The sequence below is a fragment of the Scyliorhinus torazame genome, chromosome 18 (assembly GCF_047496885.1).
Source record: "Scyliorhinus torazame isolate Kashiwa2021f chromosome 18, sScyTor2.1, whole genome shotgun sequence".
Taxonomy (NCBI): domain Eukaryota; kingdom Metazoa; phylum Chordata; class Chondrichthyes; order Carcharhiniformes; family Scyliorhinidae; genus Scyliorhinus; species Scyliorhinus torazame.
This window is the reverse complement of record NC_092724.1, coordinates 32,202,203-32,228,672: the sequence shown is the minus strand read 5'-3', so window position 1 is coordinate 32,228,672 and position 26,470 is coordinate 32,202,203. Positions and strand designations below refer to the sequence as shown.

Genomic DNA, 26,470 nt, shown 5'->3' with positions numbered 1-26,470 from the left:
GAAATATCAGGGTTGAGCCGCAGGCTCCACATAGATTTGGGCTTTGGCCCCCTTTATCCTATCCAGGCCCTCCTGGAACACCTCTGGGTATTTACACAGTATGTCGTACAGACGTCCAGTGCCCATTCGAAAGACCTGTTGCCCGTCGAAATGGAGGATTCTTAGCCAGAGTCGTCCCAATAAATTTGATCCCCGTCCCTGCACCACAACCAATGGAAGGTGATCCGACTGCTGCCCATGCACCACCAGAGTCACGGTGGTCCCTACGATCCTTAAAGGCTCCCCTATGTAGGTTGCCAATCTCGCTTTGGTATCGCAAAGTATCAGTGGCATGATCCATGCACGAAGCCACCGAATGTGCGGAGGTCCACAATGGAGACAGCGCCCCAGTGTCCATTTCCATCATTGCCGCATGATTATTAACCTGTCGCGTGACTCGGATTGGTGCTACCTTTGGGGCGGTGACACAGTTTAATTGCATTAAACAGTCCTCCTCATCCAGGGTGCCCATGTGCAAATCCCTGGTTCACAGTGATCTGGGTGGTCGTCGAGGACGGTGTTCACTGCGTCGAACCTGATGGCCCTGACAGTCGCAAGCTTGCCTCCCACACAATTGGAAATGCAGCCAGCCAGCTCCCCCAAGCCCGCCATCCTTGGGGGAGCTAAATAACCGGTCAGTGGTAGCATCTGAGATTCTAACCCTGTTGCGGAATTGCCTCTGAGGCGGCCCCTTTGGAGGAAATCTGTCCAGACCGTCACCGTCCCCTGATGTTGAGGAGTTCCGGAAGAAAGGGTGACTGAAACTATGAATGGCATTGTCCATGGACCCCTGCATCTCCTGCACTCTTTATCCGCATGCTTCCGAGAGAGTTAAATGCGGCCCGTTTCAAATCTAGGGTGCGTTCCGCCAATAGCTTCCTCTGTATGGCCGTGTTGTTGATGCCGCAAATGAGTCTGTGATGCACGATCAATCACTACTGAAGCGAGATTGTAGTCCAATTGAAGGCTTTAATGAACAAGTAGTTACCCCAGCAGCTCCGGTACAGAATGACTGCTGTGGGGGAAACACAGACTCTTATGCTCCGCCTGCTGGGCGGAACCAGCAGGCAGGTTCCACCACTCGTACTACAGTATAAGGTACATCCCACCTAGGTACTGCGGTACCCCTAATGTAGCCTACCACATTCACCCCCTGTTTAAAAAAGAGTCCGGCGGGTGTGGTGGCCTTACTTTTACAGTGGTAGAGGTTATAGCGGTACCCTTCAGTGCCTTTACATGCGATACACATATTTACAGACAATTATTTACAAGTTCATTTTACAATGAAACTCAGCCGGTCGGGGACCCTGATCGTCCTCTGCGATCGTCGCAGTCCCGGTGGTGATGCTGGAATCGGTTTGGGCATCCGTGGCTCTGGGAGCGTGTCGTCTTCAGCTTCATCGCATACGGCTGGGGACAGTGGGAGGACGGATCCTCCTGAGAAGGGGGCTGCGGTGGTGTGCGCTGGTGAAAAAATGGTTGGAGTTGGTTTGGGGGAGGGGGGGGGGGGGGGGTGGGGGGGAGGATCCAGCGGGGGCCAGATCCAGCGGGGGCCAGATCCAGCGGGGGCCAGATCCCGGAGGGAGACCGTGTCTTGTTGGCCGTCGGGGTGCGCCACATAGGTGTACTGGAGGTTAACATGGAGGAGATGTACCCTCTCGACCAGTGGGAGATTCTTGGACCATAGGGCCAGTAGGACGGCCTTCCAGACCGTCCTGTTCTCCCTCTCTACCTGCCCGTTTCCGCGGGGGTTGTAACTGGTCGTTCTGCTGGAGGCAATGCCCTTGCTGAGCAGGAATTAACGCAGCTCGTCACTCATGAAGGAGGACCCCCCTATTGCTATGGATGTAGACGGGGAAACCGAACAGGGTAAAGATGCTGTGGAGGGCTCTAATGATGGTGGCAGCGGTCTTGTCGGGACAGGGGATGGCGAAAGGAACCGGGAGTACTCATCAATCACGTTTAAGAAATAAGTGTTGCGGTCAGTGGAGGGACGGGGCCCTTTGAAATCCACGCTGAGGCGTTCAAAGGGGCGGGAAGCCTTCACCAGTTGCACTTTCTCTGGCCTGTAGAAGTGCGGCCTGCACTCCGCGCAGATTTGGCAGTTTCTGGTTGCGGCCCTGACCTCCTCGATGGAGTAGGGCAGATTGCAGGTTTTAACAAAGTGGAAGAACCGGGTGACCCCTGGGTGGCAGAGGTAGTCGTGGAGGGTCCGGAGTCGGTCTACTTGTACACTGGCACAAGTGCCGTGGGACAGGGCATCAGGAGGCTCGTTGAGCCTCCCGGGACGATACAAGATCTCGTAATTATAGGTGGAGAGCTCGATCCTCCACCGTAAGATCTTATCATTCTTAATTTTGCCCCGCTGTGCATTGTCAAACATGAAGGCTACCGACCGTTGGTCAGTGAGGAGAGTGAATCTCCTGCCGGCCAGGTAATGCCTCCAATGCCGCACAGCTTCGACGATGGCTTGGGCTTCGTTCTCGACGGAGGAATGGCGGATTTCTGAGACGTGGAGGGTGCGTGAAAAGAAAGCCACGGGTCTGCCTGCCTGATTGAGGGTGGCAGTCAGAGCTATGTCTGATGCGTCACTTTCGACCTGGAAGGGGAGGGACTCATCGATTGCGTGCAATGTCGCCCTGGCGATGTCTGCTTTGATGCGACTGAAAGCCTGGCCGGCCTCTGCCGATAGGGGAAAAACCGTGTACTGGATTAGTGGGCGGGCCTTGTCCGCATAATTGAGGACCCACTGGGCGTAATAAGAAAAGAAGCCCAGGCAACGTTTCAGGGCCTTGGGGCAGTGGGGGAGGGGAAACTCCATGAGGGGGCGCATACATTCGGGATCTGGGCCTATAACTCCATCATGCACTACGTAGCCGAGGATGGCTAGGCAATCGGTGGTAAACACGCATTTGTCCTTGTTAGAGGTTAAGTTAAGGATTTTTGCGGTATGGAGGAATTTGCGGAGGTTGGTGTCGTGGTCCTGCTGGTCGTGGCTGCAGATGGTGACATTGTTGAGGTACGGGAACGTGGCCCACAGACCGTACCGGTCAACCATTCGGTCCATCTCCCGTTGGAAGACCGCGACCCCATTTGTGACACCAACCAACCATCACTTGAGCTCTCCAGTGGCTCTTGCTGGCCTCGATAATGCCTTCCTTTAGTAACCGTTGGACTTCCGACCTAATGAAGGTCCGGCACTGGGCACTGTACCGTCTGCTCCTGGTGGCAACGGGTTTGCAATCGGGGGTAAGGTTTGCAAACAGGGAAGGCGGGTCGACCTTGAGGGTCGCGAGGCCGCAGACAGTGAGGGGGGTATGGGGCCGCCGAATTTGAACATTAAACTTTACAGGTTACACTGGAAGTCCAGTCGCAGGAGTGTGGCAGCGCAGAGATGGGGGAGGACGTAGAGTCGGAAGTTATTGAACTCCACGCCCTGAACCGTGAGGTTGGCTATGCAGTACTCCCAGATCTCCACAGAGTGGGACCCAGAGGCTAGGGAGATCTTTTGTTTAATTGGGTGTACAGCGAGGGAGTAGTGTCTTACCGTATTGGGATGGATGAAGCTCTCCGTGCTCCCAGAGTCGATCAAGCAGGATGTCTTGTGCCCGTTGATGAGTGCCAACGTCGTAGCGGTTGAAAGCGTTCGGGGCCGAGATTGGTCCAGTGTCACTTAGGCAAGTTGTGGCAGAAGCTGAGATCTTGTTGGGCGATACACGGCCACCCGAGTCGGGGTCCTGAGACGTCATCCAAGGTGACTGCCCCCATGAATCGCACATGGCCGGCTGGGAGATCTCATCAGGCGATACATGGCCAGCCGAGTCGGGGTCCTGAGACGTCATCCAATGAATGAATCGCACATGGCCTGTGAGGAAAGGAATGGCAGCAGGCCCGATTCGTCTGTGGAGACAGCGGCGGCCAACCGGGCCTGGCATACTGCCACGAGGTGCCCCTTCTTCCCGCAGCCCTTGCAGATTGCGGATCATGCCGGGCAGCATTGCTGGGGGTGTTGTTTTGCCCGCAAAAATAGCATCGGTCTCTCCTCTCCTCCCCCCCCCCCCCCCCCCCCCCCCCCCCCGCGGTTTCCTGGCTGCCGCACTACACAAGCTTGTGGGGAATTTGGGGGTGCTTTGGAATCGGCCGCGAGTGGGGTCCACCCTGTCCATGCGGGTACCGCGCGGTCGGGAACGTAGGCCTGGGCGTTGCGGGAGGCTACATCTAGGGAGTGCGCAAGTTTCCGTGCCTCTTTAAGCCCTAGCGTGTCGTTTTCCAGCAGTCGCTGTCGGATTTTAGAGGATAGCATGCTCGCAACAAAAGCATCCCGTATTAAGAGTTCGGTGTGGTCATTGGCTGAGACTTGTGGACAGTTACAGTTTCTACCTAGCACTAACAATGCGCGGTAAAAATCGTCCAGTGATTCCCCTGGGATCTGCCATCTGGTAGCTAAAAGGTGCTGAGCGTATATCTGATTCACAGTGCGGACGTAGTGCTCTTTTCACAAAGTCATTGTGTCCTCAACCGTCCGCGTCTTCGACAAGCGTGTAGATTTCTGGGCTCGCCCTTGAGTGGAGGACTTGCATTTTCTGTTCCTCCGTGGGGGTAGTCGGGGCCGTCCTGATGTACCCGTTGAAACATGCCAGCCAATGTTTAAAAGTTGCTGCTGCATTTGCCGCGTGGGGGTTGATTTGTAGACACTCTGGCTTGATGTGGAGAGCAGCCATTCTTCAATTTTGTTCATTAAATTGATGCACGATCAATCACTACTGAAGCGAGATTGTCGTTCAATTGAAGGCTTTAATGAACAAATAGTTACACCAGCAGCTCCGATACAGAATGACTGTGGGTGAAACACAGCCTCTTATGCTCCACCTGCTGGGTGGAACCAGCAGGCAGGTTCCACCACTCATACTACAGTATAAGGTGCATCCCACCTGGGTATTGCGATACCCCTAATATAGCCTACCACAGTCAGTCCCTCAGCATCTCCGAGAGGGACGACCCGAACTCTGTGTTCAGCCGGATGTCTTAAGCAAGTCAAGAAGTCAGTAACTGATTCACCTGCACTGCTGTGTTAAAATGATACCGCTACATAATTATGGAAGGCTTGGGGTCATAGTTTTCCAAAAGCAATGTGACTAGCTCATCAAAATATTTGGAATCTGGCGCCGCCAAATAAGTCAGACTCTTTATGATCCCGAAGTCTGGGCTCCACAAATGGTCAGGAGGAGGACCTTCTTACTGTCTTCCCCTATAATCCCCTTTGCCAGGAAAAAGTACCTCATGCGCTCCACATACTGGTTCCAATCTTCCAAGCCTGCATCAAAGGCGTCCAATGTTTCGAGAAACGGCATCTTAAATGGTTACGCCGTTACATCCCAAACAGCAACTCCAGGCAGTCAAGCAGTTCTACGAGTGAGTCTGGAGTTTCCTTTAATCTTCATCACCAGTTTAGTAACTTGAGGATGCCGGGGGTAAATGAACATTAATTTATTAAACTATTTACAGAGTTCTGCTGAAATCAGCATATCACTCCCATTGCAGTCCTTGCTGGGAGAACTAACCACATGAGGCCCTGCTTTGGGCCAACTTTTATATTAGTACATAACGAGCCCCAGGCGGGTGGTCTCCACCCCCTATCTGGGGAGGTTGCACTCCATGGAAGGGATCAATGATGGTTTTCCCGTGGGGGTCATGACAACAACCATAATTAATTAACCTCCCCATGGAATTTCTCTTATTGGAATGTATCTATTCTGTATATTCTGAAATGTCCCTTGAAATGTCTGCTACTACATCTATATTGAACATATCCACCCCCCATCTTTTTCTTAGCTTCCTGTCCTGAAATGCCATGTACCTTTAATATTCAGGTCCCAAAACATGTCATCCTGCAGCCATGTCTTTGTCAGGTCCTACTTATTTATTTTTATTTGGGCTATTAGTTCATATGTTTTGTTACAATTGCTACATGCATTCAGATACAAGGGGCGCGATTCTCCACTCCCTCGACGGTTGGGAGAATCGCCTGGGCTGCCAATATTTCCCGCGACACCGGTCCGACGCCCTCCCGCGATTCTCCCAAGCGGCGGGAACGGTCCCGTCGAGTTCCGCAGGCCGGAGAATCGCCCGTGACACCCAAAATGGCGATTCTCCGGCACCCCTACTATTCTCAGGCCCGGATGGGCCGAGCGGCCAGCCCAAAACGGCAGGTTCCCCCCGGCGCCGTCCACACCTGGTCGCTGCCGTCGGGAACAGCACGGGAACGCTGGGGGGGCGGCCTGCGGGGGGGGGGGGGGGGGCGAGTGGGGATCTTGCACCGGGGGGTACCTCAAATATGGGGTGGCCCGCGATCGGTGTCCACCGATCGTCGGGCCGTCCTCTCTGAAGGAGGATCTCCTTCCTTCCGCAGCCCCGCAAGATCCGTGTGCCGCCATCTTACGGGGCAGACTCGGAGAGGACAGCAACCACGCATGCGCGGGTGATGCCAGTTATGCGGCGCCGGCCGTGTCATGTATGTGGCACCGTCTTTACGCGGCGACACGGCCTGGCGCGCGTAGATGACATAGCCCATTATCGGGCCCTGAATCGGTCGGGATAGGGGCCGCTTCGTGCCGTCGTGAACCTCGATGGCGTTCACGACGCCATGGGCACTTCGGCGCGGGAGTGGAGAATCCTGCCCAGAACCTTTAGTTTTGTTCTTTCATTATTTTTACAACTTCTATCCTTATCTGCTAATTGATTCTTAGATTTGTAATTGTTATCCTTTCCTGTCCTAACTGTTTATTATTTCCTGTATTAATACCGTTCTCTTTTGCCTTCTCTCTACTTTTTGATTAACCACATCTTCCCAAATTGATCCCTTCCCACCAGTTCAATTACTCTGAGCCAAAGCGTCTCACTGCAGACATGTTTGTCCTAGATCACACTGATATCCAGGAGCTCCCACATGCTGCAGCCATGACGAATCACCTGTTTTGCCTAATGTGTTTCAATTAACTAAATTACTTTATTCATTATTTTTCTTTTTTTATATGTCTTATTAACTTTACTACCAGTTTGTGTATTATTTTCAACCGTGCATATAGAATACACCTCATACTTGCCAGATGCGCAGCAAACATACAGGTTCTTCCCCTGAAATGCAGTAAAAAACAATTCCTACAGGGTGGAAAAGTTAGAAAAAGTAATTGAGTACCTTCTTCCCCTCTTCACCTTACTCCCTTCCCCAACTCCCAGCACTCTGTTCAAAGCTGCACTCCCTGCTAAGTTGCTATGAGATGCCTGTATTTATATTTATTGGAATGAAAGAGTTAGTTCAACCACACATGCAGAAAAAACAATTTAAGCTGGTTTCCTTAATTAACTAATTTCAGCTGCTCACCAATGGAGTCCTTGAATATCCCTGCTTAAGCCTGGATGAAATTTCGAATTTCAGCAGTAAATTTCAGTTAGGTATTAAATGCAAACAAAATTACATTTTTTGAAAGAGATTAAGATTCTCTCACATGCCCATCTCCCTGCACTCTGTTCAAAGTTGCACTTGGTTCAATTTACTGATGGCAGTTTGTGATGCAGAAAATTTAGGCCGGAATTTGCTGGCCCCATCACTAGTGGGCATTGTTGCAGGCAGGATGGGAAAATTTGGATAGCTGTTGACTTTCAGTGGCACACCAAATGTTACTGTACTGCCCACAACGATACCGCTGGTATTGGGGCCAGAAAAGTCCATCAGCAGTTTGTGGTCTATCTTCACACCGTCCTGCCAGGTTCCACTTGTCATACATTTCGCATGCAATGAATACTCATTAGCATAATGCTTTATTTTAATAAAGTCCTACTTTCAAGGTAAAATCCGTGGCACACGAGCATTTCTGGCTCACGTTTGTTTAAAGGTGGCATGCACTAGTCTGCTGTGTGCAGTTTGGTCTCTGGGCAGTGGTTTTTCTTGTTGAACTCTACAGTACAAAGGAGGGGAATGGGTGAATGGCAGCTTTTATGGAGACTCAGCATCTGCATGAATCAGTGGCATTAGGGACATGACGAATTAAAGAGGAATCCATGAAAGGCTAGAGGGTGGGTTTGGATGAATGGAGGAGTGGGAGATTAATCTAAAGAGGCACAGAGCGTGGGATTGGGAGCATGTAGGAGCAAAGTGGAAAGGGCATGGTGTCCTGGGTGTGATGTGAGAGTGATGGGGACAATGTTAGGCCAGAAAATGAGGGGCCTAATGAGTTGTGTCAGTACTGTGAACATGTGGGTCCATCTCAAGGTTTTGGCTGGCAGAGCCCTTACAGGGCGTTGAGTTCATCTGCACCATTTCAATTATCGCCACTAAGGGTGATCTCAGACAATGCCCTTATTAACTTTACTACCAGTAACTAAATTACTTCATTCATTATTTTTCTTTTTTTATATGTCTTATTAACTTTACTACCAGTTTGTGTATTATTTTCAACTATGGGTATAGAATAGACCTTACACTTGCCAGATGCTCAGCATCTATGGGAAGCAAGAGATGAAATTGCAGAGCCGTTGGCAATGATCTTTTCGTCCTCACTGTCAACAGGTGTGGTACCAGGGGATTGGAGAGTGGCGAATGTCGTGCCCCTGTTCAAAAAAGGGACTAGGGATAACCCTGGGAATTACAGGCCAGTTAGTCTTACTTCGGTGGTAGGCAAAGTCATGGAAAGGGTACTGAAGGATAGGATTTCTGAGCATCTGGAAAGACACTGCTTGATTAGGGATAGTCAGCACGGATTTGTGAAGGGTAGGTCTTGCCTTACAAGTCTTATTGAATTCTTTAAGGAGGTGATCAAGCATGTGGATGCAGGTAAAGCAGTGGATGTAGTGTACATGGATTTTAGTAAGGCATTTGATAAGGTTCCCTATGGTAGGCTTCTGCAGAAAGTAAGGAGGCATGGGATAGTGGGAAATTTGGCCAGTTGGATAACGAACTGGCTAACCGATAGAAGTCAGAGAGTGGTGGTGGATGGCAAATATTCAGCCTGGATCCCAGTTACCAGTGGCGTACCGCAGGGATCAGTTCTGGGTCCTCTGCTGTTTGTGATTTTCATTAATGACTTGGAAGAGACATAGATAGGATGCAGAGCTGGGCTGAGGAGTGGCAGATGGAGTTTAACCCTGAAAAGTGTGAGGTTGTCCATTTTGGAAGGACAAATATGAATGCGGAATACAAGGTTAACTGTAGAGTTCTTGGCAATGTGGAGGAGCAGAGAGATCTTGGGGTCTATGTTCATACATCTTTGAAAGTTGCCACTCAAGTGGATAGAGCTGTGAAGAAGGCCTATGGTGTGCTAGCGTTCATTAACAGAGGGATTGAATTTAAGAGCCGTGAGGTGATGATGCAGCTGTACAAAACTTTGGTAAGGCCACATTTGGAGTACTGTGTACAGTTCTGGTCGCGTCATTTTAGGAAGGATGTGGAAGCTTTGGAGAGGGTGCAAAGGAAATTTACCAGGATGTTGCCTGGAATGGAGAGTAGGTCTTACGAGGAAAGGTTGAGGGTGCTAGGCCTTTTCTCATTAGAACGGAGTAGGATGAGAGGTGATTTGATAGAGGTTTATAAGATGATCAGGGGAATAGATAGAGTAGACAGTCAGAGACTTTTTCCCCGGGTGGAACAAACCATTACAAGGGGACATAAATTTAAGGTGAATGGTGGAAGATATAGGGAGGATGTCAGAGGTAGGTTTTTACCCAGAGAGTAGTGGGGGCATGGAATGCACTGCCTGTGGAAGTAGTTGAGTCAGAAACATTAGGGACCTTCAAGCAGCTATTGGATAGGTACATGGATTACGGTAAAATGATATAGTGTAGATTTATTTGTTCTTAAGGGCAGCACGGTAGCATTGTGGATAGCACAATTGCTTCACAGCTCGAGGGTCCCAGGTTCGATTCCGGCTTGGGTCACTGTCTGTGCGGAGTCTGCACATCCTCCCCGTGTCTGCGTGGTTTTCCTCCGGGTGCTCCGGTTTCCTCCCACAGTCCAAAGATGTGCAGGTTAGGTGGATTGGCCATGATAAATTGCCATTAGTGTCCAAAATTGCCCTTAGTGTTGGGTGGAGGTGTTGACTTTGGGTAGGGTGCTCTTTCCAAGAGCTGGTGCAGACTCAATGGACCGAATGGCCTCCTTCTGCACTGTAAATTCAATGATAATCTATGATATATCTAGGACAAAGGTTCGGCACAACATCGTGGGCTGAAGGGCCTGTTCTGTGCTGTATTTTTCTATGTTCTATGTTCTACGTTCTAAACAGACAGGTTCTTCCCCTGAAATGCAGTAAAAACCAATTCCGACAGTTAGAAAGTTAGAAAAAATAATTGAGTACCTTCTTCCCCTCATAGAAGTGAGGGCCAGCGGAGTCTGCGAGATCAGCCATGGCCCACAATGGGTTCAATACTGGACAGTAACATTCAATAAAGAGTGAACAAAAAAATGACATTGTTTCTTCAGGAAATTCCCCTAATACCCTTGCATACTAACCATGGGGCATGCTAGTGTGTTTACATCACTGACTAAGCTAGTCTCAATAAATAACAATGATGCACACATGAATAAAGTGAAACCAGTGTAATGTAAAATATTTACAAGTGAAATTTAAATTTGAAAAAAAGCACCCATGCCATATTTTTGTTCAATAAGTCTAACTTTAACGGCAAAGGAGTTGGGCAGGAAGGCAGTGACCATGATGCAAAGCCTCCCTGTTTGACCAGGAGAACCTTTTATAGATTGCCCAGAGCTGCAGCATTGTCAGCTGACTGTGCGTTTCACCACAGAAAAGCATTCGCTGCTGCTGAATCGCAGCATTTCCTGTGCATTTGCTACCACTTTAAATTTAATTGCAATTGCATGGGAATTGGGGCAAAAACAAGAGACCGGAAATGGCACCCACTTCCTGTTTGGCTAACTGGCACACCACTGACATTCTGCCCATTATTTATTGTTGAATTGGGTAAATGTTCAACATCATACCAAGTCATGATTGCTGGATAACATTTCTGACTGGAAAATTAATTTTAGATTTTTGTAATGTCAACTTTTCGCATTATGATTCCATAGTTTTTAACTTTTTAAAACGGCTGAATATTTCCATTCCTAAATATCTCTCTTTACTTAAATACCCATCTTTATTTTGCTCTCTGTAAAATTTATATAAAAGTGAAGGAAGATTAGTATTTAATTCTTGTTTTTTCTACGAAAATTCTTCAGTGTGATTGGCTACTTACAATGTTTGATGGCATTTACTGTTGCTGGATCTCGTTTACATGGTGCAAAATGCAAATTAACACTGGGAAAGAAAAATCTGTGTCACAGAGATTGCTGAATCTTTGTGGGCCACACAAAATCCGCAGCATACAATATTGCTTAGCCACAGACCACAAAATTCTGGCAAATTGGATTAGGAGTGGTCATTCAGCCTCTCCAGACTGCTGTACCATACTGTGAGATCATAGCTCATTGACACATTTTAGTAACTGAGGAAGCCAGCGATAGTGGAACAAGACTTTATTGAACTATGTACAATACTCTGCCCATGGCAGTAACTCTCTCCCAAACCAGTCCCTGTTGGGACAACCAAAAGCTCTGGGCCCTGCTTGAGCCGGCTTTATGGAGGTCTAACGAGCTTCAGCTGGGTGGCATCCCCAACCTGGGAGGCTCACGAGCCCCATGGGGAGACCGACAATGGTCTCGCCGTAGTCCTCATGGGGCGTTATGATGCACGTCAACTTCATTTTCTTGTTTTTACTCTAGGTCCCTTGATAACCTTACCAAATAAAAATCCACCTATCTTGTAGTCTACACAATAAGGTGTACAACATGTGCAGAGCTCTCTGATCAAAATCTCAAGCATAAAATAGACTGTTGGGAACTGTTGTAGCAGAATTTATAATCATAAATCATGTAACTGATAGCTGTGAACCTAGGAGACATATGGCAATAGGAGGCACTTGGCAATACAAGTGGGAGGAAGAGGCAGTTGGCAGCAGGAACACGAGGCACTCTGCATGGGGGCGAGAGGTAGTCCGCAGCGAGAGTGGGCTGTAAATCTTTCAATAAGAACAAGAAGCTGTATTATAATTTAACCAATGAGGTAGGAGCCAGAACAGCATATGCAGGTGTTCTGAGTCATATTAACTCCTTGTTGCTCTGCAACTGATATATTTTAAATGTTTTTCTCTTCTTTTTTTAAATAAATTTAGTGTAGCCAATTATTTTTCTTTTCCAATTAGGGGGCAATTTAGCGTGGCCAATCCACCTAACCTGCACATCTTTGGGTTGTGGGGATGAAATCCACATGGACATGAGGAGAATGTGCAAACTCCACACGGACAGTGACCCAGGGCCGGGATTTGAACCCGGGTCCTCAGCGCTGCGCCATATGCCGCCCGATGATTTACATTTTAAAACTGCTGAATAGAAGCAGCCATTTTAGGCTTGATTTAACTCTGAAGTTTTAAATGAGTTAAATTTGAGCCCAAGAAACATTTAACTTTTAAATCTCCATTCCAAAATTATCATAAATGGAGATAAAACACATTGGGTGCTTACTGTGGGATGCTTGCTATTATCGGTATACTTCTGCTCCAATGAGCAAAGAAGAATCGATGATAAATTGTCATCAACATGAAATATTAACTGTATCTTTACAAATACTGCCTGCCTTGCTGATTGTTTCCATTGTTCCCTATTTTTATTACATTGAAGAAGCATTATCTAGCTAAGTTCTGGGATTGAAACTGGGCAAATAACTGATGCAAAATTAGGCACATAATTGGAAATTAATGATTCCCAATGGAGTTACATACAATAAAGCAGTGGAAATAGATAAAGAGTGAAAGATAATAAAGGGTGCTGGACTGGAAAAGGGTGAGATTAAGCAAATGTGTGAGTTAATGAGAAGAATAGTGCAAACCTGGAAATTCAGCAGTAGTGGTCAGTCATTTGACTTGAGATGAGTGCAATACAAATAGATGTTGTCACATCTATTATGCTTAAATTACATTACACAGGTAAACAAATTAGTAGGTTCCAAGGGCTATACTAGAACTAGTTTTGAACACGTGACTGAACAGGGTTAGAATTACCAAAAATGACGTTTGCCCTCATTACTCCACTGAAACTGACAGCAACATCGGCAATCCACACATGAGTTGAATAATGTGGAAATCCAGAAGTTGCTGTCAACGATTCTGCTCTCCTCTGGCATTTTTGAGGCCCCCTAGAGTGCAATCCCCAAACAATTGGCAAATTAATGAAATCGTTATTTCAATGCTGTTAGTCTTGCTGTGAAATCCCTTGGAAAAAGTTATACCTTGTTGGATGAGATGTAACTGGAATTTAATTAGGATACAAAGTTCATTATTACTGCTAAACGCCCTCACTGGCCTGAAAAACTTACTTTATATTTGTGGAATGTGATGTGTTGGGTGCTCTGGATCCGTGGAACACATACAGACCACCAACACTTAAAATAGTGCAACACTATTTTATTAAGTTAGAAACTGTTGAACATACTTTCACTGTGGGTTAACACGATGTTAGATTAAACTAAAGACCTATGCCTGTCCTAACCAGTCTATGCACTCAGCACATGGTGAAGATCTGTGCTGTAAGCTGTAAGCTCTGTCCTTCTAGGAGGCTGCATCCCGAATGAGCGGGAACTCTGATGCCCCCTGTCTTTATAGTGAGTGTGTTCTAACTGGTGATTGGCTGCGGTGTTGTGTGTATTGATTGGTCCCGCTGTGTGTCCATCAGTGTGTGTGTATCTGCACTGGTGTATATTATGACAGAATGGGCTCCACTATGGACGCAATTTCACTAAATGGGATCAAAGTCCCATAGCAAGCGTTTTAGCCCCGTGTTTACCAGCACTTGCAGCACTGAGAAATACATGGCTATCAAACGCCACTCATGTTAAATAAGGGGGTCTCAATGGGGAACACACGGCCGAGTCCATACATACACCGTTTTCTACACCGAGGAGCTTTGCTCACTGGAACTCCTCAGTATAGCAATAGACCCCCGACATGACCCCTGGCCACTACCCCAGACCCAATGCACTATGGGAGGGTCCCCGCCCCCCCCCCAACACATGCGCAGGGCACCCCTGTCTGATCGGCAGCACAAAAATGCCAGCATGGCACCTTGGCAGTGCAAGGCTGGCACCCAGGTAGCACTGCCATGTTGCCAGACTGGCAGTGCCAGGGTTCCCGGGTGGCACCAGAAGTGCCAGGGTACCACCCTGCCGAAAGGTCATGCAACTGGGAGACCCCCAGGAGTGCCATTCCATCTGGTCCTGGGAGCGAAGTCTTCTGAAAATGAAATGAAAATGAAAATCGCTTATTGTCACAAGTAGGCTTCAATGAAGTTACTGTGAAAAGCCCCTAGTCGCCACATTCCGGTGCCTGTTCGGGGAGGCTGTTACGGGGATTGAACCGTGCTGCTGGCCTGCCTTGGTCTGCTTTCAAAGCCAGCAATTTAGCCCTGTGCTAAACAGCCCCTATTCTGGCACTATTGGCCAAGCCAAGCTCCGGAGTGAGCTGCTTTTCGGGCACAGTGTGGCCATTGGATCGTGCCCCATAATTCCACATTTTTAAAATTAAAAATAATTATTTAATGATATTTTAGCTTTGATCTAAATCAAAGTATAATTATTTATTTCACTCTCTGAAAAAGTGACGGATGAAGTGCCATTATCTTCCTGCTTTGCCGTTTGTGAGAATGCGTCAGTATGCTTGGTTGTTTGCTGACATCACTACTTCTGAAAGTCTGGTGATCCCTTGACTTTGTGCCAAATTTAACCTGGTTTTAATCACACCAGAGATCACTAGATTTTTGAGGATAGCTTTCTTCGAAGTTAGAAGTAAATACTGTTGCTTTGCTGCTGACCACAAAGTCTTGTTCTACCTTTTGTATTATGACTTGTTTCCCCATAATTTAATTCCCCTTCATTCAGCTGTACCTAAGGAAAATGGCCCAGATGCATTTTTGGCATTTTCCATGATGGTCCTACGGAGGTCAGAAGCATACTGTGTTGCTGGATCCAGTGTGAAACAACATCTCAGCTAAAGTACAATATATTTGAATACTAATGCTTCTGTGTCTTAAAATATTGTTATTAAGTTCAAGAATTTGGTGTCACACCATTGATACCTTCCAAAGAATTATTGCTAAACATAGCTGGAGTTTATTCTGATCTCTTCATCTGTTTTTAATTAAGGAGGTGTTTCATTATATGGAAGCCCTTTAATATTTTCAAACCCCATGACTTCAGGCAAACTTTGGTGTTTGAATTTCAAGATAGCATTCATTACTTATTCATAACTTGCTCAATTCCTGGTAGTTCTTAAAAGGGAAATGGCATCTCAATTTGGATTTTTCAGACAGCCTTGAGTCTTATTTTGTTTTCCATTACTGCTTTCAGGCATGATGGGTGGGATTTTCCAGTCCCGCCAATTGTGGGACCAGAAATTCCCACCCGAAGTCAACGGACTTTTTGCTGGTCTGTCAAATTTTCTGTCCCGCCTGTGATTCTCACAGAATGGGATGAAAAAAGTTAGGCCGACGTCTTTTCTTACATTGCTCAGTCAGAATTGGGTAGCTTTTATGCGGCTCTAGGATGTGGCACACTGGAGTTCGGCTTTAACACTCTGGATATTCTTGCGACCATTGGGAAAGTGTGTGGATCAGGGGAGAGAGACCAGGTGGCACCAGCAGTGACAGGGTACCACCCTGCCGAAAGGGCATGCACCTGGGGACCACGGTCTCCCTAATGTTCCTGGCAGGAGCCAGGGCTCCTGATGTGGCCGGGGGTGAGTGTACAAAGCAAGGTTTTCCTGCACAAATGGCTTGGTAGATGGCACTTTGAGAGAAGGCGGGACACATAAGGGTGGGGAGGCTTGGGGAATTTGAGGGTCCTAGGGTGGAAGCCCTAACTGATTGCCAGTCCCTCTCCTTCTTCAATCCCTCACAGATATAACAATATGACTGGTTATGTCATTCCTGCAGAGGCTGCCCTTGCACTGCTGGTGGCAGCTCAGGCGGTCAGACACCGGAGAAGGCAGCAGCGTCGACACAGGCTGGAGGCGGCACTCTATGTGCAGAGGGCTGCCGCACACCCTGAAGACCTGGCCGTCCATCAGGTCAAGGAGGAACCCAGAGGGGGATGCCAGTGATGGCTCAAGGTGTACAGGCATTGTTGGTCTTTCGAGGAGATGACGGGTAGCATGTGCCACAGGAGACTCCGTCTCAGCAAAGAGACAGTGTAGCGCCTGTGCATCATGGACATGGCACCCCATGAAGGAGGAGTACTCCAGCTTCCAGTGGCCATGAAGGTCACTGCAGCCCTGAACTTCTATGCAACCAGATCATTCCAGGGCTAGAGCAGAGACTTGTGTGGCATTTCCCAAGCTACAGCCCTGAAGTGCATCCTGCGCCTGGGACATGTCTCTCAGTGACTGTGATGTCAAGGCCTTCAGCCATGCTTTGGGCACCATCACTCCAGGCGCTGAAGTCGTGCTCCAGGTTTTGCACTGCGGTTGCCACCCTAGCAGTATTGCCATGCATTGTCGGCATCTTCTCCAGCGCCTGCAGCCTTCAGGGTGCCTCTAATCGGCTCTGCACTCACTAGTGTTGCTGGCATCCCCTCCTGAATCTCTTGGCTGCGTCCTATCATTTGCATCAGCTCTGGAATAACCAGAGGCTTAGCTTCTGACTGGGACTCAGCTAAGTCCTGGAATCCAGCTGACTCCCTTGGATGTTCCTGCCTCCACCTGATGTGTGTCCGCAACTGCGTGGTGCTCACCAGATTGTGCATCAGAAGCCTGTCCACTAATCTTCCCCACCAAGGTGTATGCCATTGTGCTGGTGGAAGATGGGGATGATCTGTGATGCCTCGATGGTGGTCTCCTCAGAGCTCTCCTCTGAGGTGGTCTCTTGGGTGGTCTCTTGGGAAGGATCATTTTGTCTGACATGAACAACATACTTGAGACAGGTCATCTGGGAGAAGGGGCGGTGGATCCTCAACTCCGCGGCACAGGCCCGCTTTTGTTGATTGCTCTCTCCTTGGCCAACCCCGCAATCTCCAGGGCCCATTCCTAATGGCGAGGCGAAGACTCTAATCTCTGGTACTCCGCCCCCTGTCTTAGCCCTTTCCTGTTTATTATGGGCTATCTTCTCCTGTGGGGACAAAGAGAGGGCATTGTGTGCCTCACACTTGATGGGTCAGGGGTTTTTATAGCAGATGGCATGTGTGGGCACTGCACCTGTACATGACATGGTTGTGCTGGTGGGTGCCAGTGGATTCTGAGGAGCAAGCATGAAGATCGGATGTGGGAAGGGTGCGAGGTGTCAGCCAGTGATTGTGGGGTGGGTGGCGTTGGGAATTTGAGTGGTGGCAGGCGAAACTGATGCCAGGAGACAGGTGGTAACACCCTTGCAGGTCGGCATAGGTTGTTGGTCTTCTGACATTGTACAGCAGTCTTCCTGGTCATGCTGCCCACAATGGCAACTGCTGCTACTGCCTCTCAAGTGGTATTGGTGACCCTGTTGCTGGTCCTCTGACACGCTTGAGGGAACAAGATGTCCCGTCTCATATCGATAGCATCGAGAAGACTGGCCACATCGGCATCCACAACTGAGGAGCAGGTCTGCACGCTGCCATGCTTGTGTGTTGACTGGGAGTGAGTGGTGAGTGAGCATTTAAAAGCAGCTCCTCTTTGTTAGCGGCAAAACATTGAGGCGCGAGTCTGGCAAATCAGACCGTGTGACAGCCAGTAATAGTGAGAAGCTCTTTGGGGCTCATTTCCGGCACTAAGTGCTGTTAAATATGGGCCACAATCCCGTCAGCGCAGCCTTCAAGAAACACCCCAGCAATCGCACCCAAAATCACACTAAGAAATTGTTCCATTAAATCGCGCCCTGTATATCAGTATATATGCCTCCTGTCTGGAAAAAAACTTTTTCACCACCACTATTTCCTGTCACTCAGCCAGCATCGTTTCCATCCTAGCATATTATGTGACCCCTTTGGAAGTCTATATAAATGACTTTACCCTCATCAATCATCTTTCTTACCTCATCAAACAATCAAAATTTGTCTTTAACAAATCTATACTAGTATTCTTTTATTAATCCACACTTGTCCAAGTGACTGTTAATTTTGTCCCAAATTATCTAATGTTAATAGTGGGAAAGCTTTTAAATAGACTGGCATATAATTGCTGGTTTTATCCTTGCATTTTGTTTTTTGGACAAGGGTGGACAATTCTCCAGGCCTCTGGCACCTCTGCCATTTCTAAGAAGGATGTCCAATATTATGGCTAAATATTTACAACCCCTTTTGTATAATGAGATTTCTTAATCTGCGCAGTTTCTTAAATTGATATTGTGATCATTTACTTTCTAATGCGAGTTATTTATTGTTGGTTATCGCCTATTATATTTCTGGGCACGATTCAGCAGTCTTGAAACTAAGTCTGCTGTCGGGTGGGTTTAGCGGGAGCCGAGAAACATCCCACTATTCGTTTTTTGGCCTGGGGGAGTTTATCTTCACCGAGGCAGCACTTAGAGTCATTCAGTTCGCAGATCAGGGCGCCATTTTGATTGCCAGCTCCGATCTATCCCCTTCACCACCAACCCCCCCCCCCCCCCACCCCCACCTTGTCGAGGCCCCAAGAATCCTCCCTCGGACCCCTCCAATGATAAGGCCCCCCTGGGCCCTACCCATGGCAGTACCAACCTGGCACCTTGGCACTGCGAGCTTGGCACCTTGGCAGTGATTCTGGCACTGCCACCCGGAAAGGAATCAAATAAGATCTACTTAGATTAAAATCTTTCAGAAAATTGAATTAATTTACAGAAAGCTTAATTAACTCTTACTAATACTTTCCAATTTAAAAAAAATATGCTCTTCACAAATCATGAAGCAGCTTTATAGAATGGACCACCATTTATAGAAATTGCCTTCAGAGGATCAAAACAAAATACGACTGGCTGAACTCTTGAATTGAAAGAAATAGAAATTGTCATCTTGGACAGTGGTACCTTTCCTTCAGCTTGTTGAAGTACATCCATTTGCTGTCCAGTGAAACCTCCAATAATTTAGATTCAATTTCCAGCCATAATTTCAAATGAGTAGTTAAGCTGCCCATTTTATGTGGACGGCCAAGTCCCGCAGATGAGTACATCATATTGACATTCATTGACATAAGAGTGTTTTGCCATTTACAAATTAATCTTGTGCTCTATTGTATGAGCAAATTCTTATTCTAGTTCATGTAATTAAGCAACAATTCGATCTTAATGGTTGACAGTGCAGAGAAGAAATCAAACTCGCATTAAAAAGCTCTTATTATGGACCTCAAAATGATCACTATGTTTGAAAGTAAAGTAACAGTACTTAAGCTGGTATTGTTGTAGATCATGCATTGGTTGCATATTCAGGGAATTAATGCAAAAGTACCATAGTCTTGTTAAAAAGCTATTTGCTCTTAATGCTATTGAAATATAATATAAGTATATATTATACTATTTTATTCCCCTTCATTTCTTGTCCTTTTAACATCTTTGGAATACAACTTTTCTGCATGCCATGTGACTTCTGCCCAGAGAAAGATTTGCTTCCTGTAACCTCTGTCAGTACTGTTTAACTTGGTCATATTTATTGAAATATGTTGTCGATTTCTCTTTCTACAGAAAAATACAACACATATGTGACTCTGAAAGTTCAGAATGTGAAGAGCACAACCATTGCAGTACGGGGGAGCCAACCGTGCTGGGAGCAGGATTTCATGTTGTAAGTTTGAAATATAAAAATGGGTAGTGGCGGCCCTGAGAGTTTGGGGGCAGTGGCGGAAGCGTATGGAAGTGCAGGGAGCGTTGGTGTGGGCTCCAATCGGTGGTAATCACTGCTTTGTACCGTGGAGGATGGATGGGGGTTTTTCGGAGGTGGCAGAGAGCAGGGATTGAGAGGCTGGGGTACCTGTTTATTGATGGGAGCTTTCCCTGTTTAGAGGATCTGGAAGAGGAGTTTGAATTGCTGGGAGAAAATGGGTTTTGGTATCTGCAGGTGAGGGATTTTGTGCGAAGGCAAGTTTCGACCTTTCCGCTTCTACCAGCACAGGGGATACAGGACAAGGTAGTTTCTAGAATGGGGGTTGGGGAGGGGAAGGTATCGGGAATCTATAGAGAACTTATGGAGTGGGCGGAAACCCAGATAGGTGAGCTAAAGCGTAAATGGGAGGATTAGTTGGGAAAGGGGTTGGAGGCAGTCTATGGGAGGATGCTCTGAGCAGAATCAACACGTCCTCACCATGTGCCGGGCTCAGCCTGATACAATTCAAGGTGGTTCACCAGGCACACATGACGGTGGCCCGGATGAGCAGGGTTTTTGGGGTAGAGGACAGGTGTGTAAGGTGTGCGGGAGGGCCCGCAAATCATGTCCACGTGTTTTGGGCATGTTCGAAGCAGGGATTTGCGGATTTCATGTCCACAGTTCTAAAAGCGAGTGTGACGCCGAGTCCAGAGATGCCGATTTTTGGTGTGTTAGAAGACCCGGGAGTCTAGGGGCGAGAGAAGCTGATGTTTTGGCCTTTGCCTCCTTGGTAGCCCGGAGGTGGATCTTATTGGCTTGGAGGGACTCGTAGCCCCCAAAATCAGGAGCATGGGTTAGCGACATGGCAGGGTTTCTCAGGCTTGAGAAAATTAAGTTCGCCCTGAGAGGATCAATGTTAGGGTTCGTTCGGAGATGGCAGCCGTTTATCGACTTCTTCTGGGAAAACTAAACTGTTAGCAGATTCAATTAGATGTGGGGGGGGGGGGGGGGTTAGGGAGTAAGGGAAGTAGGGAGAGTTAGGCTATTTTTTTGTCTAGCTTAGGCAGGAACAGTGGGAGTGTGTTACGCACTGAATTATGTTTACATTTGTATTTGTATCTTTTGTTGTTATAAAACCATAAATGCTTTAATAAAATGTTTGTTCAAAAAAAATATATAAAAATGGAATAATAGAACATAATGCTGATCCCCATAAGCATAGCAATGAGGTATAAGCTCCAATGCACATTATTGTGTAAATTGTAATGAGCATACAAAAGACAATCTTGTTGAAGTAAGCATGCAATATATCTCTGCGCCCTTTGTGATTTAAAAATAACATTACCATTGTTGATTGGAGATGCAGGGAAGATGTTTTGTTAGCTATGTGTAGCATCATGGTAAAGGTAATGTGATGACTCCTGTGTTTGTAATTTTGAGGGGAATTGTAAATATTATCAAGAAATTAGCTAAATAATCTATATTCCATATAAATGATTTGTAGATAACCATGTTAAGTAATGCCATCAATTTACTTTTTATCAAAGGAGGTTGATCTTGTGATGAAAGCTAGGCTATAAGTCTTCACACTGTCGGCAGATTGAAGAAAACTACCATCTACCTGGCTGGCTGGCTTTGCAATTTTTCAGCTCCTACACAGTGACATTGAAATTAAAAATACATTTTTAAAAATAAAGTAAACTTCTGCAGTCACATCAATCTTGGGTGAGATTTTATGCATCAAGGCTCATAAACCACTACTGATGAGCTCACTCATTTATACTCTCTATAGCTGAACAATACTAGAAAGATGAATTATTCAAAGTGCTGTGCTTGACATGCAAGAGTATATGAATGCTTGTTTATCAATGAATATCAATCCCATACTAAGAGTATAATCTGTATATTCAGATGATTATACCGAATTTAAGGGTATGTTATATGAATAGTATAAGAAACTTTGCTTTCTGTTAAATGGGGTGTTTAATCTAGGGTTGTTTTAATTGTACTGCCAGTTTGGATGATATGGCATCAAGTCATTATTTATTTTACACATTTCTTTCCATCTCTTGCTTCTATTGGAATCTTATTTTTAGTGACTTAAAAATCAACTAATTGAGGTGTTCATATTCTTTCTAATTTGGCTCTCCTTCCTAGCTTGCTCCTAGAATCCTCTGTGATTAATAATGTGACTAAGATACAAATTAATGGCGCCATTAAAATAGTGAACAGAAGAGAACTATGCAAACACTTTAAGCATTTGTCTACTAATATTAGTAACAGCCATATTGTCCGCTGAACTACAAACGTTTGAAGCTTGAAAGAAGGTAATTTGCTGCATGGTGTATGTAATAGTGTTTTCTAAAAGTAATCTCACTAACTTGTACTTTCTCTGTGGTGATGTATCTTTGCTAGTTTCAAATACTTATCCAATTTTTCTTTAACATTGTAAAGTCAATGCCTTAATCACCCCAGTACCCAAACATTTCATCCTGTAGCAATCTGCAATGTTTAAGAAATTCTTCCTAACCTTTTTATTGCTCACTTAGAGATCATTTTACATGGCGATCTTTGAATACTGACTCCCAACCACCAGAAATAGTCTTTTTATATTCACATTATCAAAACCCACCACACCTTTAAAAGCTTCTATTCCATTTCCACTTGGCTTTCTCTACTTCAGTGGAAATACTTCCAGTATCTTGTGTCTTTTCTCATAACTTGCAGCCTTCCATCTTTGGCATTGTTCTGGTGAACTATGCTGACTATGTTCTGTCCATTTAACATCCTAACTATAATGTGGCCCCTGAAATGGCAAATAATACACTGTGAACTAACCAAAGTTTTGTACAAATGTTATTATGCCTTCAATACTTTTTTTGACATGTCACTACTTCTAAAATCCAAAATCATATTGCTGTTTTTATGGCTTGATCTGCCTCCACTTGTACTTTTAGCAAATTATAAATTTGACTCACTAGATTTCTCTGTGCATCCATGCCCTTCAAGTGCTCATTGCTTATTTTGCCTCCCCAAAATGTATTACCTCATACTTATCTACATAAATTGCAGCTTCCATAATTTAATCATCCTGAAGTCTTTTGCAATCCTGCTTTATTTTTGCTAAGGCATAGACAGAAAAAAAGCTGTCTATGCCCAAATGCAAATAATCCATATGCAGAGAATTCCCCTCCATTAAATAAGTACTGCATTGCCTATTGTACCATATGCCTGAATGTTTCAAACCAGGCTCATGCGAGACACTGGCCACAATTGACGTTAGACCAGCAGGTCAACAGTTATCCAATTTATCTTTTTGCATTCCTCATTCTAAGGTGCTATATTGGATACACTTCAAAGTATGTAATGAGAATGAAAAACAATGACCAGAGTGTTTGCTGGTATCTTTCTGACTTATTTCAACCAACTAAGGTCAGGCATGTTGATGTCCACGTTGAGTTATGTGAATTTTCTTCAAGAAATAATTATTTTTGTCAAGTTATCCCTCAACATGTTCCATATCCTATGTTTTCAGTTCCATCATTGTTTGTAAATAGATTAAAATGTTATAAGGCTATTTTTGTTATGCTGTGTTATGTATGTGACATTCACCGCACTTTAACGTAACACCGTGCACAATATTTGGCTTCCAATAAACGAGAATTAAGTGTACTTGTTACTTTCAGATGGGGAAGCATCTGTTCATACGTTGGATAGTCCTATCACTCCATCCGGGGGGAATGTGCTGTTAGTCATTGACATAGCTAATGCTGTTTGCAAATTAGTTGAGTTGATCATGGAATTACTTCTGAAAGAATCTATTGTGCATTCGTACTGATATAAATGTTTACATTTTGCATGGATGATAAAACATGGAACATAGAACATTACAGCGCAGTACAGGCCCTTCGGCCCTCGATGTTGCGCCGACCTGTGAAACCACTCAAAAGCCCATCTACACTATTCCCTTATCGTCCATATGTCTATCCAATGACCATTTGAATGCCCTTAGTGTTGGCGAGTCCACTACTGTTGCAGGCAGGGCATTCCACGCCCTTACTACTCTCTGAGTAAAGAACCTACCTCTTACATCTGTCCTATATCTATCTCCCCTCAATTTAAAGTTATGTTCCCTCATGCTAGGCATCACCATCCAAGGAAAAAGGCTCTCACTGTCCACCCTATCTAATCCTCTGATCATCTTGTATGCCTCAATTAAGTCACCTCTTAACCTTCTTCTCTCTAACGAAAATGGCCTCAAGTCCCTCAGCCTTCTCTCATAATATCTTCCCTCCATACCAGGCAACATTCTGGTAAATCTCCTCTGCACCCTTTCCAATGCTTCCACATCCTTCCTATAATGCGGCGACCAGAATTGCACGCAATACTCCAAATGCGGCCGCGCCAGAGTTTTGTACAGCTGCAACATGACCTCATGGCTCCAAAACTTAATCCCTCTACCAATAATAGCTAACACAATGTACGCCTTCTTAACAACCCTCTCAACCTGGGTGGCAACTTTCAGGGATCTATGTACATGGACACCGAGATCTCTCTGCTCATCCACACTACCAAGAATCTTACCATTAGCCAAGTACTCTGTCTTCCTGTTATTCCTTCCAAAATAAATCACCTCTCACTTTTCTGCATTAAACTCCATTTGCCACTTCTCAGCCCAGCGCTGCAGCTTATCTATGTCCCTCTGTAACTTGTAACATCCTTCCGCACTGTCCACAACTCCACCGACTTTAGTGTCATCTGCAAATTTACTCACCCATCCTTCTACGCCCTCCTCCAGGTCATTTATAAAAATGACAAACAGCAGTGGCCCCAAAACAGATCCTTGTGGTACACCACTAGTAACTGGACTCCAGTCTGAACATTTCCTTGATCCTACCTGCCAAATATTTCTCATGTCCCCTCCTGGCTTTTCTTAGCTCTCTCTTTAGGTCCTTCCTAGCTAACTTGTAACTCTCGAGCGCCCTAACTGAACCTTCATGTCTCATCTTTACATAAGCCGCCTCCTTCCTCTTGACAAGTGTTTCGACTGCTTTAGTAAACCACAGTTACCTTGCTCGACCACTTCCTCCCTGCCTGACAGGTACATACTTATCAAGGACACGCAGTAGCTGTTCCTTGAACAAGCTCCACATTTCCATTGTGCCCATTCTCTCCATCCGATGCTTCCTAAGTCTTGCCTCATCGCATCATAATTGCCTTTCCCCCAGATATAACTCTTGCCCTGCGGTATATACCTATCCCTTTCCATCACTAAAGTAAATGTAATCGAATTGTGGTCACTATCACCAAAGTGCTCACCTACCTCCAAATTTAACACCTGTCCTGGTTCATTACCCAGTACCAGATCCAATATGGCCTCGCCTCTCGTTGGCCTATCTACACACTGTGTCAGGAAACCCTCCTGCACACATTAGACAAAAACGGACCCATCTAAAGTACTCGAACTATAGCGTTTCCAGTCAATATTTAGAAAGTTAAAGTCCCCATAACAACTACCCTGTTGCTTTCGCTCCTATCCAGAATCATCTTTGCAATCCTTTCCTCTACATCTCTGGAACTTTTCGGCTAGAGCTGAAAGTTTATTTTCAGCTACTGTCGCTTCTTTATATTTTCGTGATGGATGCTTACATTATTTTTGCTGGGATGCTGAGAATACAAGATGGATGTATTAACCAAAGCCAATATTTAAGGGCTCTTTTACAGGTAAAATACATCAGTAGTAAGCATGGCTGTTCATTCTTACTAATAGTGAATTCCTTGAAAGCAATTGGTAAAGTTTTATGCAGTAGAGTTAATCTGTCCTTGTGGAATGAAAGAAAATGAATTGGGTTCAAAATATTTGGACAAATTATGAGTTATTGATGATTAAATTGTATAATTATCAGTTAAAACAGATGAATGACGTTTTTTTACTTGTGTCTTAAACTGATACCTAAACAAAAAGGTCAACAACCCCTCTGAGTAACGAAGGTTATAATACAAACCTCAACAAGGATGTCTGGCAAAGGATAGGCTCTGACTTGGATAAATCCCAAGGCTAAATAATCAGAAAATAGCTTGAAATGTATACTGGCATGGCATCAGTTCACAGAAGGAAGGATCACCTTCACTTTATCCTCCATAGTATGGATTAGAACCCATATATGACTTCCCCTCATTTGTATACTCAGATATTCACCATCATACTTCTATTTCAACTTTTTGAACCACAATGTCAAAAGGGATAGACAAAGCATTTGTTGGTGGAGGAAATCATTGCACTGACTCATACATGATTGATGAAAATTAAATGATTCTTATGAAGAAACATTGAGAACGATCCTCCATTTGGGAGACTCCGTGTTGATACTGGGACTGAATTGCGCGTGGTTTGCATTTCCATCGGGGGCGCTATTCAGGGAGCAATTCAGGACATGCTAGTGGGCCAGCACTCTTGCCTATGTGAATCTAGAGCAATTCCTATTCCTGCCGGTGTCTGATTCGATGAGACTGGAATTCGTGTTGGAGAGCTTGACAAGCTCGAGTTGCTTATAAGCGCTCCACTCCACACGCTCTCATCCCAGCCTCGAAGATGG

At 45.8% G+C, this 26,470-nt stretch overlaps 1 protein-coding gene across 1 annotated transcript in view; it reads left to right on the top strand.

Annotated features, from left to right (window-relative positions):
- LOC140395097 (protein unc-13 homolog A-like) overlaps positions 1-26,470 on the top strand; it is a 522,914-nt gene that overhangs the window by 141,225 nt on the left and 355,219 nt on the right. Inside the window, exon 3 of the mRNA XM_072482511.1 lies at positions 19,757-19,856. Coding sequence (XP_072338612.1) covers positions 19,757-19,856 — 100 coding nt within the window. The remainder of the gene's footprint in view (positions 1-19,756; positions 19,857-26,470) is intronic.